At 38.6% G+C, this 13,565-nt stretch overlaps 1 protein-coding gene across 5 annotated transcripts in view; it reads right to left on the minus strand.

Annotated features, from left to right (window-relative positions):
- Positions 1-13,565, minus strand: part of LOC150084708 (golgin subfamily A member 5-like) — a 322,239-nt gene that overhangs the window by 293,781 nt on the left and 14,893 nt on the right. For all 5 annotated transcript variants that reach the window (XM_090375446.1, XM_090375444.1, XM_090375443.1 and 2 more), the window contains exon 2: positions 1,179-1,644. In XM_090375446.1, the coding sequence (XP_090231572.1) occupies positions 1,179-1,638 (460 nt within the window). In that variant the 5' untranslated portion in view covers positions 1,639-1,644. The remainder of the gene's footprint in view (positions 1-1,178; positions 1,645-13,565) is intronic.

The following is a 13,565-nucleotide window of genomic DNA, read 5'->3' on the forward strand; positions in this document are numbered from 1 at the left end:
CAGGATCTAGAAAAGTTGAGCAGGTGGGCTGAGAGGTGGCAACTGATGTTTAACATTGACAAATGTAAAGTATTACATATGGGAAGCAGTAATCCCAGAGTAACGTATCAACTCTGTGGTACCACACTGACAGTGGTAGAGAATGAAATGGACCTGGGGGTAATTGTGCAGGCAGATACAATGTTTTCTGAGCAGTGCAGACGGTCTGCAAGAGTAGCTCATGGTGTCTTGTCAATGATATACAGGAACATTTCTAGCAGGGATAAGAAGGTGATTATCCCCTTGTACAAAAGTATAAGGCAATGGTCAGGCCACACCTTGAGTACTGTATACAGGTCTGGAGGCCTCATTTTAAGAAGGATGTAGAGCTGTTGGAACGAGTACAGAGAAGGGCAACAAGATTAGTGAACAGAACAAAGGGATGCTCTTACGAAGAAAGGCTTAAGTTTTGCAAATTAGTGTCTGGAAACTAGGCACCTGTGAGGTGATATGACTGAGGTGTATAAAGCCTTGAATGGTTTGAGCATGCTGAATGCTGATGGGATTCTTCCACTCTGTCAGAATAATCACCTGAGAGGGCATAAATTCAAATTGAGGAAAGACGGTTGTAGGATAGATGTGTGTAAATTTGCCTTTAGCCAGTGGGTGGTTGATTGCTGGGACAAACTTCCATTTGTCACTGTAGAAGTTGATAGCTTAAATAGATTCAAGGCAAAACTTGACAAACATTTGGAGCAAGGGGATGGGTGAAAAAAGGGGGTTTTTTTTGGCTGATGTAAGCTATATAAGCTTGCTTTCTTGCATCATGTGCCCTTGCTAATGCTAATATATAGCCTAAATACAGATGACTAATGAAAGAACTTTCTAATAAGAAAGTTCTAAACATTATCATTATACTTCATATATCATTGCAAATTGATTAAATATTCTCTATATACATGTATAAAAAGTTGCACATTTGACCCATGTTCAGGAACATAATTCCCCTATTACATCACTGTTTCTAAAGAAAGACTGGTTTAGACTAATTTTGATTTATGGTGCTTCTCTCGAAACACAACCTGCTGTAAATCTGAGGGCCACTTGTACTTTAAATATGCATGTATGCCAACTTATTCAATTCTAAACTAAATAAAAGAACTTAAAATTATTTTTTTTTAGTTTAATATTAAATTCACCTTCTTCTGATCTTGCATCGCACAAAGATAAATTAGAATGTTCCAAATATTCATTACGCTCAAGTTCCATATTTCCTAATGCAGACACAACAAATGTTTCACTTTTTTTAATATTTGGAATTAATCCAGCACTTGAAGAACAAAGAAGTGTCTCTTTACTATTCAAAAACTTTAATAGTTCTTCATCGCTGTCTGACTTCTTTCGTAATAACTGTCTGGAATGGTTCCCTTGAGAGGATTTTGAATTAGGTGGTTTCATATATGGAGACAGTACAATATTTGCTTTCAAGGAAGAGTCTTCCAAATTCTTTGGTGATGAGACCCACAGCGAAGACTGAAGAACACCATCAAGACTGGAAGATGATCCACCACCACCTTTCTGAAGGGCAAGAGCAGCTGTCTGGTCGACACGATTCAGTAATTCTTCAGCTTTTCCTGCTATTCCTGATAGCCATGACATTTTTATCTGAAAGAAAATTAATAATTGGGCTGTATGAAGAAAATGATAAAAAGTCTAAGTCATTAGTCTATATGATATTTTTTATTTAGAAAACTGGTGCTTTTCTACAGATGAGAAATTAAATGTTAAAAAAAATTAAAAGAAAAAAGATATTAAACAGCCTGATTACAAGATGTTCCTGATCATTTGCCATCTGAAACATCTTGTAATTACTCTCTACAAAAATAAAAATGCAAGAAGTGCAGTGAGAGTTCCTGTTCTATATATTTATCATATATGCATCAAGAAGGTGATCTATGTGAACACCTTGATGTTCTTTATAAAGGATAATTTGTAACATTTTCTTGTGAGATACTATACAACATGCAACTTTTCACATTTCTAAAAGCACTTTTCCCAGAATCTTTTCCCTTCTTAATATCCTTGAATAATAATACGATAAGTTATCACAAAATAATAACATATTTGGTCAAATTGTGGCCAATCAAGTGGTGCCAGTAAATGAAGATCTGCTTTCCACCTTGAAACATCTATTACAATATTTAACACATGGATCCCAAAATGGGCTGCAGCACCATCTTACTGAAACCATACCTGCTCAGATTTAATTCTTCACAAGATGGAGGAAAAATCATAGCTAGATAAGAGTTGAGGCTCATCCTTCAGAAAAAAACAGGCCAAATAAATCATGGTTTGACATTGCTGTCTACAACAAAACACATGGTGCGATGGAAATCCAATTTTTTTCTAATAATAAGGATTTGTTTTGTTTCAGAAATAAACATTTTGGTGCTGTGAACTGCAAAAAATAATACACTCATCTGAAAAATTTATTTGGCCAGGGAGTATCTAGATACTTTTTAGAAAGTAGGGAACAGAATATGTGCAGTATGAACTGCTCCCAAACCTCGTGGGCCAGTGGTTCTAACCCCCCCCCAAACTCTCAAGATATACTTGTGTACATGCCCACAACAAAAGTTTATTACTTTTACACATCCCTATTTTAAAATTATGATTAGTTTGTGGAAAGTTAGTCAAATCAGATATTCATTGCTAAGATATGATTTATAAATAACTGTTAAATATCCAAATAATTATAATTTAAACCATATGTTCAACCCCGGGGCTCACATCTAGTGAGTATGGGCTTGGCACACCCAGGGTCCTGAGTTGGATATCATCATTCTTCTCTTTCTTGGTGATTCCCTTCTATTTTGTCTCTCTCTCTCTCTCTCTCTCTCTCTCTCTCTCTCTCTCTCTCTCTCTCTCTCTCTCTCACACACACACACACCAGGATAACTCAGAAATTTGTTTTTTTTCCTGGTGCAGCATAAGCCTCAGGCTTCCTTGCACCATATGGCTAATAATAACATTAATTACACTTTATCATTAGTAAAGTAGAGATTCTTACATTACTCTCAGTTGTAATGAGGATATCTTTGGATTCAGCTGAAGCCCATACAGATGGGAGATGTGCAATGTAACTTCTATAACCAAAGGTAGCTCAAAGAGTAAAATTAAAAATTACACACATGGGTTTGACTTCTACGCCAAGGAAGTGTATGGAGCCCTCAGTTAAGAAAGTAACACAAATGTTTCTAGACAGGAATGCAATTATAAGAGAAACAGAGCATAACACCTTTGGATTCAGTGAAATCCATGTAAAAAGGAAGTGTACAAAGTTGGCAGAGAGTTAATGATAGTAATCAAGGTAAGCTAATGCAATAAGAACTAGAAATATTTGTAAGATGGGCTGTGAAATGGTGGTTGAAGTTTAACATTGAAAAATTCAAGGTACTGCATATTGGTAACAGTAATCCCAGATTAACGTACCAACTATGTGGTACAATACTTAAGGTAGTATAAAATGATAAAGATCTGGGGGTAATCATGAAGTCAGATATGAAGTCCTCTGATCAGTACAGACAAGCTGCCAGGTCACCTCGTGGGATTTTGTCAATGATATACAGGAACTTTGCTAATAGAGATAAGAAGGTGAATGTACACCGCAGTCATTAGATTGCATCTTGAATACTGCATACAGGTCGGGTGGGCTCATTTTAGGAAGGATATAGATTTCTCAAAATGGATACAGAGAAGGGCAACAAGATTGGCAAAGGGAACAAAAGGAATATCCTACCAAGAAAAGCTTTAGTTCTACAAGTCACAGCATTTGAAGGCTAAGCACCTGTGAGGTGTTCTGAATGAGTTTGAATGAGTTGAGCAAGCTCAATGCTGATGACATTCTTCCTCTTGCTCAGACTACACACACACACGATGGGGCATAAATTTAAACTAAGGATGGTTGCAGACAATGTGTGAAAGTTTACCTTCAGCCAGCACGCAGTTGATTGTTGGAACAAAGTTCCATCTGTTGTTGTTGAAGTGGTAGTTTGAATAAATTCTAGGAAGAACTGGGCAAATTATTGAAGGGATAGATGAGTGATGTGGAGGTTTTTTTTTTTGCTCATGATTCATTAAGCTTGCTTTCATGCACCATTTGCCACTACTAATACTCATGCCTGTCCATTTGTTACTATTAGGTTGCCACAAAAGAGCTGGATGCAAAGAATAATTTTTTATGTCAGATTTCAATAAGGCCTCTGCTGCTGTATCACATATAAGATTGTAGAAACTGGACAAATGTGGCATTATGGGCAAGTTACTATTATGGACAAAGAGACATATAAAGAGACAGTAAGAGACAGAGTGGTTGGTTATAAATTGCCACTGCTCTTCATGGACTAATGAGAGCTGATGACTGAACTCTACAGGGGTCAGTATTAAGCCCTCAACTGTTTTTAATAGTTATTAATGATACCTAGGAAGTTTTTTTCAGTTTGATGTCTGTGTGTGCTGATAATACAAAAGTAGGTATAGTGGTTAATGACAGCAATCAGGGTATGCTACTTCAAGAGGATCTAGATAAACTCTGTGATAAATGCAAGGTAACACATTTAAGTAGCAGTAATCCCAAAATAATATATTATTTAGGTGGTAAAAACTCAGTATTGGAATATGAAAAAGAGCTATGGGCAATTGTACAGTCTGACATGAAATTCACTGAGCAGTACAAGCAAGCAAAATAAAGTGTCAACATGTTATATACACACATGTCACTGATATACAAGAACTTTTCCAGAATGGATAAAGACGTGATTATCCCATTGTATAAGGAAATTGCTATGCCACATCTGGAATACTGCATGCAGGTTTGAAACATTAAAGGAAAAATCAGTGCTTTTTTTTGAGACGGTACGAATAGTACAACGTACCGGCACCTTTATTAACAGTGACATTTGGGTGCAGTACATTTCAAAATTTGAAATATTCAGTATTTTTTTTTTCACATGAATTCAAATAAGCCTGAAGTTATTTAACTAAATTTGTATTTTTCACTATCTATTGTTAAGATATTTTCTATATTAGCATTAGCAAAGGCACATGATTGAAGAAAGCAAACTTATTATGGTATCAGCCAAAAAAAAAAAAAAAAACCCTTATTTCACCCATCCACTCGCTCCAAATGTTTCTCACATTCTGCCTCGAATCTATTTAAGCTATCAACTTCTGCAACGACAGATGGAAGTTTGTTTCAGCAATCAACCACCCACTGACTAAAGGCAAATTTCCACACATCTATCCTACAACACATCTATCTTTCCTCAATTTGAATTTATGCCCTCTCAGGCGATTATTCTGAGCAAGAAGAAGAATCCCATCTGCATTTAGCATGTTCAAACCATTCAAGGCTTTAAAGTCAACCGATCCTTCGCCGCTCTGAAACCTGACATGTTTTTTCTTCTTTCAATATGAAACTTCTTTTAGGCATTCGCTTCCACAAAAGTCCTGCGTCACCTATGTTAAAAACTTGTTGTGAAGTATAACACATAATATCCCTCTTCAATAATTTTAACAAGTTCATTTTTGAAAGTTTCGGCTCGTTCTGCACTTGCAGCTTCTCCCTGGATTTTAAATCTATTGAACCAGTCCTTACTAGTTTTAAATGGTTCCACTTTTTTTTTTTTAGGTGAGTTTTCTTCAGATCATCATATTGGCTAATCTCTCTCTCTCTCTCTCTCTCTCTCTCTCTCTCTCTCTCTCTCTCTCTCTCTCTCTCTCTCTCTCTCTCTCTCTCTCTTTTTTTTTTTTTTTAAATAATATTTAAATAAATAACTGAATTAATACTTAACTGAATTCTGAATTGGATATTATCTTCAATAAAATTAGTTGAAGTCTTTCCATTTCAATCCTAATAGCCCGCCTAGCCCTAGTTGCTTGCAGTGGAACAGCTATCTTTCCCGCTGCTAAAATTAATTCTTTATTTTTTTATAATTGTTCTTACAGTTAGACTTGCAAGTCCTAAATTATGGCACACATCCGCTTGTCTTTGACCGGAATCGATTCGCTTAAAAATGACTAATTTAATTTTCAAATTCAGTATTTTTCTTACATTTATAGTCTTCGTACTGCGCTCAGATGTTGTTGCTTTTTCATTCTTATCAGACATTATTAACTCTTCGAAAATGTAACTGCATTGGTTGCATTAATTATGATACAATATTCAAGTAAACTGTCCGTTTCGCACGATGTCTAATATGGCACTGCGTGATGACTAGACTTCGGATAAATGCATATAACGCAAATATTACAAGCAATATACTTGATCATTTTTTAAAATGTTGATCTTGGAACTACGTAACAAGTCACTGTACTGCAACTGAATTAGCGTGCGAGAAAATTTCACTGAGCATGGGAAAATTTCTCAAGTTGGTGTGGGAAACGTTTTAATGCTGTTTTGCTATTCATTTTCAAGCTATCGACTCCATCAAATGAAATGATTTCGTTAAATATGCCAAAAATGCATTCTGTAAAAGAGCGTTATAGTGATCTGTGACAGCGTTATAGTCAGATACAGGTTATAATATAAGAACAGCATTATAGCGAATCAGCGTAAAGCGAACCGCGTTATAACGGGGGCCTGCTGTACTTGGATTTCAGGAAAGCTTTTGACACTGCTGCGCATGGAAGACTACTGTACAAATTGGAGCAGAATGGTATTAAGCGTAAGTTGCTACAATTGATAAAAGGATGGATGAGTGGGAGAAGACAAGAGGGTGGTAATCAATGGGTGTTGTTCTTCTTGGACTAATGTTATTAGTGGAGTCCCACAGGGTTCGGTGTTGGGTCCACTGTTGTTTTGTATATTTATCAATAATATAGATGAAGGTATATCAGGCTTAGTGTCGAAGTTTGCAGATGATACAAAGGTTGGTAAGGTTGTTAATGACAGTAATGGCAGTGTGCTATTGCAACAGGATTTAGAAAATTTGGGCAGATGGGCTGAGAAGTGGCAACTGAAGTTTAACCTTGACATATGCAAAGTACTGCATATGGGTAGAAGTAACCCCAGAGAAACGTACCAACTGTGTGGTACTACACTTAAGGTGGTAGAAAATGAACGACCTGGGAGTAATTGTGCAGTCAGATATGAAGTTTTCTGAGCAATGCAGACAGGTTGTCAGGGCAGGTCATGGGGTTTTGTCAATGATATATAGGAATTTTGCTAGCAGGGAAAAGGAGGTGATTGTCCCTCTGTATAAGGCAATGGTCAGGCCACGGCTTCAGTACTGCATACAGGTCTGGAGGCCTCATTTTAGGAAGGATGTAGATTTGCTTGAGCGTGTACAGAGAAGGGCAACAAGACTGGTGAGGGGAATGAAGGGATCCTCTTACCAAGAAAGGCTTCAGTTATGCAAATTGCAATGGCTGGAGAGTAGGCACCTGGGTGGTGATCTGATTGAGGTGTATAAAGCCTTGAATGGGTTTGAGCATTCTGAATTCTCCCACTTGTTCAGATTATGAACCTAAGGAGGCATAAATTCAAATTAAGGAAAGAGAGATGTAGAATAGATGTTCGGAAATTTGCCTTTAGCCAGTGGATGGTTAATTGCTGGAACAAACTTCCATCTGTTGTTGTGGAAGTTGATAGGTTAAATAAATTTAAGGATGAACTGGACAAACATTTAGAGGGAACGGTTGTGTGATTTTTTTTTTTTTTTGCCCTGTACTTAACAAGTACAGGGCAATTGTCTGCAATTGCCCTCATTGAATTTGAAAGTGTCTGCAATTCTGCCTTGACACGATAGGAGGGAATATATGTTGAGGGCCTTTGTCAATCAATTTGACCATGGAGAGAATGAGAAAGGCTCATGGCATAAAATATTTCTCAGCGTGCTCTGTGCTTATTAACAGGAGAGACCGTTTTTACAGGGATGGGATACACTTGAATAAAAGGGGTGCAAGAATATCTGCTGATGCTATCGAGGCAGTGTTAGGTGGGTCACAAGACTGCTAGCTTGGGGGAAAGATACACAGAACAATAGTTTAACTAGAGCAGCAGGCAAAGGTGAAAATGAATCTTGCATTGCTACTATTGGCACATACAGCAGCCCAGAAAACAAGGTGCCTGGCATTTCAGGCCCTGCTGTGGATCATCATGGAATAAATAAATATATGGGCAGTGTTAAGGTAACTGAGAGTGGGAACACTTGCATGTACTATAATGCCAAAAGCACTAAATAAATTTGATGAATTAGAAGTACTGATTAAGTTATCAAATGCAGACATTGTAAGAATAGTGGAGAGATGGTATAACTCAGGCATAAGTGATGCTGAATTTGCATATGGGGGAGTACAATGTATACAGGAAGGACAGACAGGTCAGGAGAGGTGAAAGGGATACTCTCTCAGTTAAGAAGAATATTAAGTCTAGGATTAGATTTAGTTGGGTGACGGGTACAATGTTGAGTCAGTTTGGTGTGATATAAGCACCGGAAAAACAAAATCAAGAGTAGGCGTGTGTTATAGGCTTAATGGCCATGATGGCTATACCAAACAGCTATACAAGGAAATGGAGTGGGCCAGCAAATTAAAACGTCTCATAGTGGAGGATATCAACCTTCCAGATGTTGACTGAAATTTGTGGATTGGTCATACACACTAGCAAGGCTTTTGTGGATTTCTTGAATGACTGTTTTCTACAGCAGCATATCAGAGAGGCAACAATACTCTTGATCTGGTTATCACCAGTGATTATTCATGCATAAAGAACTTGGCATGTATGGCAGCAATCACATTGTGCTAATGTGGAATAATTAAAAACATAACTATTGTCAAGGGTAAAGGAAAGGCTTTTGCTTTCATAGGGGCGACGACAGAGGTCTCAGACAATTTTTAAATTGAGTGCAGTGGTACTAACTAATGATGGTAGCAAAAGAAAAATTCTAAAAGGGGCACATTCAGGGAATGTAATCAAAAACAGCTACCAGACTTTTCATATCAACAAAGAAATGCTGTTCAAGGCTTAGAGCTAAATAGATATCAGATGAACTACTAAGACATGTGGCAGAGAAGAAAACTGCATGGAATGCATATAAATTATCAGGTGATACAGAAGCCTGTAGTAGATATAAATTAGACTGTATTCAAGTCACAAAGGAGGTTAGGCAAACTAAGGCAGATTATGAGAAGTCTCTGGCAAAGAATGCAAAGAAAAACGGCAAAGACGTCTTTATATTAACTAGAAGGGCGAATCATATTGGGCCACTTGATGTTTACAGGTTAGCTGTCGATGACCCAGCTCAGGTTGCAGACAAATTGAATAGGTATTTTTCATCTACATTCACACATGACGAATTCTTTGGGGAAATTTTTGTTGAAGATGGATATAAAAATTACACCTGGAACAGATGGAATCTATCCAATTAGATTAAGGGAGGCAGCTAAGGAGGTAAGCAAAGTCTTACCCATAATTATGAAAGCATCCTTGGATTCAGGGAAGGTCCCTATGAACAGGAGGAGTGTGAATATATCCCCAAATCATAAAAGGGATCAAAAGATGGCATGAATAGGCCTGTTACCTTAATGTCAGTACCAGGGAAAATAATGGAATCACTGATTAAAGCAGTAATCCAGCCAGCCTCAATAGGTGCCGGTCCCAAGCCCGGATAAAATGGTGAGGGTTGGCATCAGGAAGGGCAACCGGCCATAAAAAAAAACTATGCCAAAACAAAAGAAAATGATAGAATGATGGAAAATAGATGGAATGGGTAGGGCGTACCCCATAAGCGACGCACAGTCACGTCGCCCGGAAACTGTGAGAAAAGGGTCAGGGCTACCGAACAAAGGACGGGTTCAGTTAAAGAAGTTAGTCCAACTAGAGAAGAAGAGGATGAAAAGTGTTAGAATAGGAACATTGGGACGATGAATGGAAAGAGTAAAGTGTGGATTTGATGCAAAGAAGACAGTGAAGATCCTATGCCTACAAGATACAAGGTGGAAGGGAAATAAAGCAAAAGAGCTCGGTGAAGGGTACAAGTTGTTCTTTGGGGGAGCGGATGAGAGAGGAAGAAATGGAGTAGGTATTGTAGTTGATAAGGAGTTAAAAGATGAAGTGTGTGAGGTTAACAGAAGGAGTGACAGGATTATGAGCATCAAACTGGAAGTGGGTTGACACTTGACGACAATAGTATGTGTGTATGGCCCGCAAGTAGGATGCGGGGAAGAAGAAAAGGACAGTTTTTGGATGGAAATGGATTGAGTGGTCATGGCAATACCTGAGAAGGAGAGGTTAATTGTTGGGGGTGATTTAAATGGACATTTAGGAAGAAGCAAGAGAGAGGAAGGAAGAGTGTATGGAAGGTGGAGATTTGGGGAAAGAAATAGAGAAGGGGAGAGGATAGTAGAACATGCAGTGGCATTCAACCTGGCGATAGCTAACACCTACTTTGAAAAGAAAGAAAGCCAGCTGATAACAAACAAGAGTGGGGAAAGGTCAAGCCAGATTGACTATATCATGTGCCGTAGGAGGCATCTAAAGGAAATGAGGAAAGCAAGGTGATAAACAGAGAAAGTGTGTCTGCACAACATAGATTGCTCGTGATCGAATGGGAGGTTGCAGTGGACAAAAGTAGGAAATATTCAAGACAGGGAGAGAAAAAGATAAAATGGTGGAGATTGAAAGAGGAAGGTTTGAAGAAGGAGTTTAGGGAAAGGTGCTAAAAGGAATAAAGTTATGAGAAGAGTTGTTGCAGAAAACATCAGGAAAGGGAGGGCTTGGTTGGTTGGTTGGTTCTTGGGTTTTATTGGCGCATTAGCAACTAAGGCTGTAATGCGCCAAAACCAGGTGATATATAATTTTTTTTTTTTTATTTCACTGACCTAATTACTTAGGTCACCACGTCAAGATATAAAACAACAAAGGTATAAAATGTAAAAAGATAAATCAATAAAGAAATAGCAATAACATATAAATTTTAAATACAAGTAAAAACCTTTGATTTAAAAAAGCTAAAAACAGCAGACACATTGTCATTGTCGGATAAAATCTGACTGAGTGTATATGACTCAGTCAGATGATTAAAAGCGGTAAAACGGATATTGCTAAAATCTGGACAATCAATTAAAATGTGTCTGATTGATAAAATTGTGCCACAGGACTCACACATAGGAGGGTCATCAGCCCTCAACAAAAACGAATGAGTCAAATGACTATGTCCTATGCGGGTCCGGGCAAGAACAACTTCCTTCTTACAATTCCTGCGCAGACTAGACTGCCACGGTTCAATTACAGGCTTTATACGATATAATTTATTCGTAGTCTGTCTATTCCACGAATCCTGCCATTGGGAGTGTATCTTTTGGTGTATTATTTGCCTGTGGTCTGTATAGGGGACTGACAGGCAGAGATTATTATTGGGAATTGCTAATTTGGCTGCGGTGTCAGCCAAATCATTTCCACTAATCCCAACTTGGCTAGGAATCCAGCAGAAGCGGATATCATATTCACATTCACGGAGGAAGTGAATCTTCTGCTGAATGCTAGACAGAACTGGATGAGGATTATATCTCACGGTTATTAAAGCCTGTAACATGCTGAGAGAGTCAGAATATAAAATGAACCGTTGGTATTGGCATTTACTAATGTGATCCAAGGCTGACTCTATAGCGTGCAGCTCTGCAGTAAATATGCTACATTCAGAGGGAATCTGCTCCGATGTAGTGGTGTCTGTAAAGACAGCAGCAGATCCCACATATAATTCCGACTTCGAACCGTCTGTGTAAACTTGCGCGAAGTCAGAATGTTCAGTTCGGTGTGCTGAATAAAGCTGCAGGTAGACAGATGATAGAGTGTCCAACTTTTCCCAATTTCTAAGGGAGAAGTCACATATTGGAACATGAGCATGCCAGGGTGGAAGGGGTTGCTTTGGTGTTTGGGCAACCTTGTCTACCTTGATATTAAAGTTCTTCGAGTAGCTCTTGGAGACGAATACCAAAAGGACGATTGACAGTCTTACGGGTGTTGTACAAATTTTCCCATCATGGCTCAAAAACGAATGGCCACGTAGGATGGTCTGGCAGGGATTTCAGTTTTAAAGCGTACTTTAGAGACAACTGCTTACGTCGAAGCGATAACAGTGGTTCGTTTGCTTCGATGTATAAGCTCTGGACAGGGGATGTTCGAAATGCTCCAGTAGCAATACGGAGAGCCTGATGATGGACAGGATCCAGCCATCAAAGTACACTGTCTCTGGCCAAATTGTATACCAGGGACCCGTAATCTAGTCTGGATCGTACAAGGGCACGGTAGATGCGTAGTAGGGTGCATCGATGCGCACCCCAAGATGTAGAGGAAAGAGAGCGCAGAATATTCAGTCCTCTTGTGCACTTTGTATGGAGTTGACGGATGTGATCCAGAAAGGTCAGCTTGTTATCAAATACGAGTTCCAAGAATTTTGTGTCCGCCACTACTGGAATAGCATTTTGTCCGAGTCTTAATTCAGGTTCAGGATGAAGATTAAGCTTACAACAAAAATGTACGCAAACAGTCTTCTCCGGCGAGAACCTGAAGCCATTAGCAAGTGCCAAGGAATTAAGGCGAATGGCTTTTTGCAGTTGTCTTTCAATAACCCTCATGTTGCATGACTGACAAAATATGCTACAGTCATCAACATAGAGGGCACTGTTTATAGTTGGAGGAAGTTGTTCTGTGATGGAATTTACTTTGATGGCAAAAAGCATGACACTTAAAACTGATCCTTGTGGTACTCCCTCCTCTTGGGTGAAGGAACAAGAGAGTGAGGATCCCACACGAACATGGAAAGATCGATTGGCTAAAAAGTTTTTAATAAAAATGGGGAGTTGCCCTCTAAGACCAAGGCTATGTAAATCTTTTAAGATGCCAAATCTCCAAGTTGTGTCATACGCTTTCTCCATGTCAAAGAATACAGACACTAAATATTCACGTTTTAGGAAAGCATCCCGGATGTATGTTTCCAGTGTAATAAGATGGTCCAAAGTGGACCAGTTCCTTAGGAAGCCGCACTGGATGTTGGAGAGAAGATCATTTGATTCTAAATAGGAGATTAAACGAAAATTTACCATTCTCTCCAAGATTTTGCACAGACAGCTAGTCAGAGCAATAGGACGATAGTTAGTAGTGACTTTTGGATCCTTTCCTGGCTTAGCAAAGGCAAGAACAATTGCCTTGCGCCAGGAATCCGGAAACTACCCTTCAATAAAGATTCTGTTATATAGAAGGAGCAGATAATCCATAGATTTTGGTGAAAGATGCTTAATCATTTCATAATGGATGCCATCTGGTCCAACAGCACTTGCTTTGGAAAGAGTGAGGGCTCTTTTCAGTTCCTCTATAGTGAATGCCCCATTGTATGGATAAAGGCTCTTAGACTTTAAATTAAGAGCCTATTTTTCAATTTTATGTTTCAGGACCAGGAACTCTGGGGAATACGAAGATGTTGCAGAGATGTTAGAGAATGTTTCCCCAAGAGAATTGGCTATTGCAGTTGTATCTGCAATAGTGCATCCATTATAATCTAGGATTGAAGAAGTGTGGGAGGTATACT

The sequence above is a fragment of the Mastigoproctus giganteus genome, chromosome 6, assembly GCF_048544385.1.
Source record: "Mastigoproctus giganteus isolate SK-2022 chromosome 6, ASM4854438v1, whole genome shotgun sequence".
NCBI lineage: Eukaryota > Metazoa > Arthropoda > Arachnida > Uropygi > Thelyphonidae > Mastigoproctus > Mastigoproctus giganteus.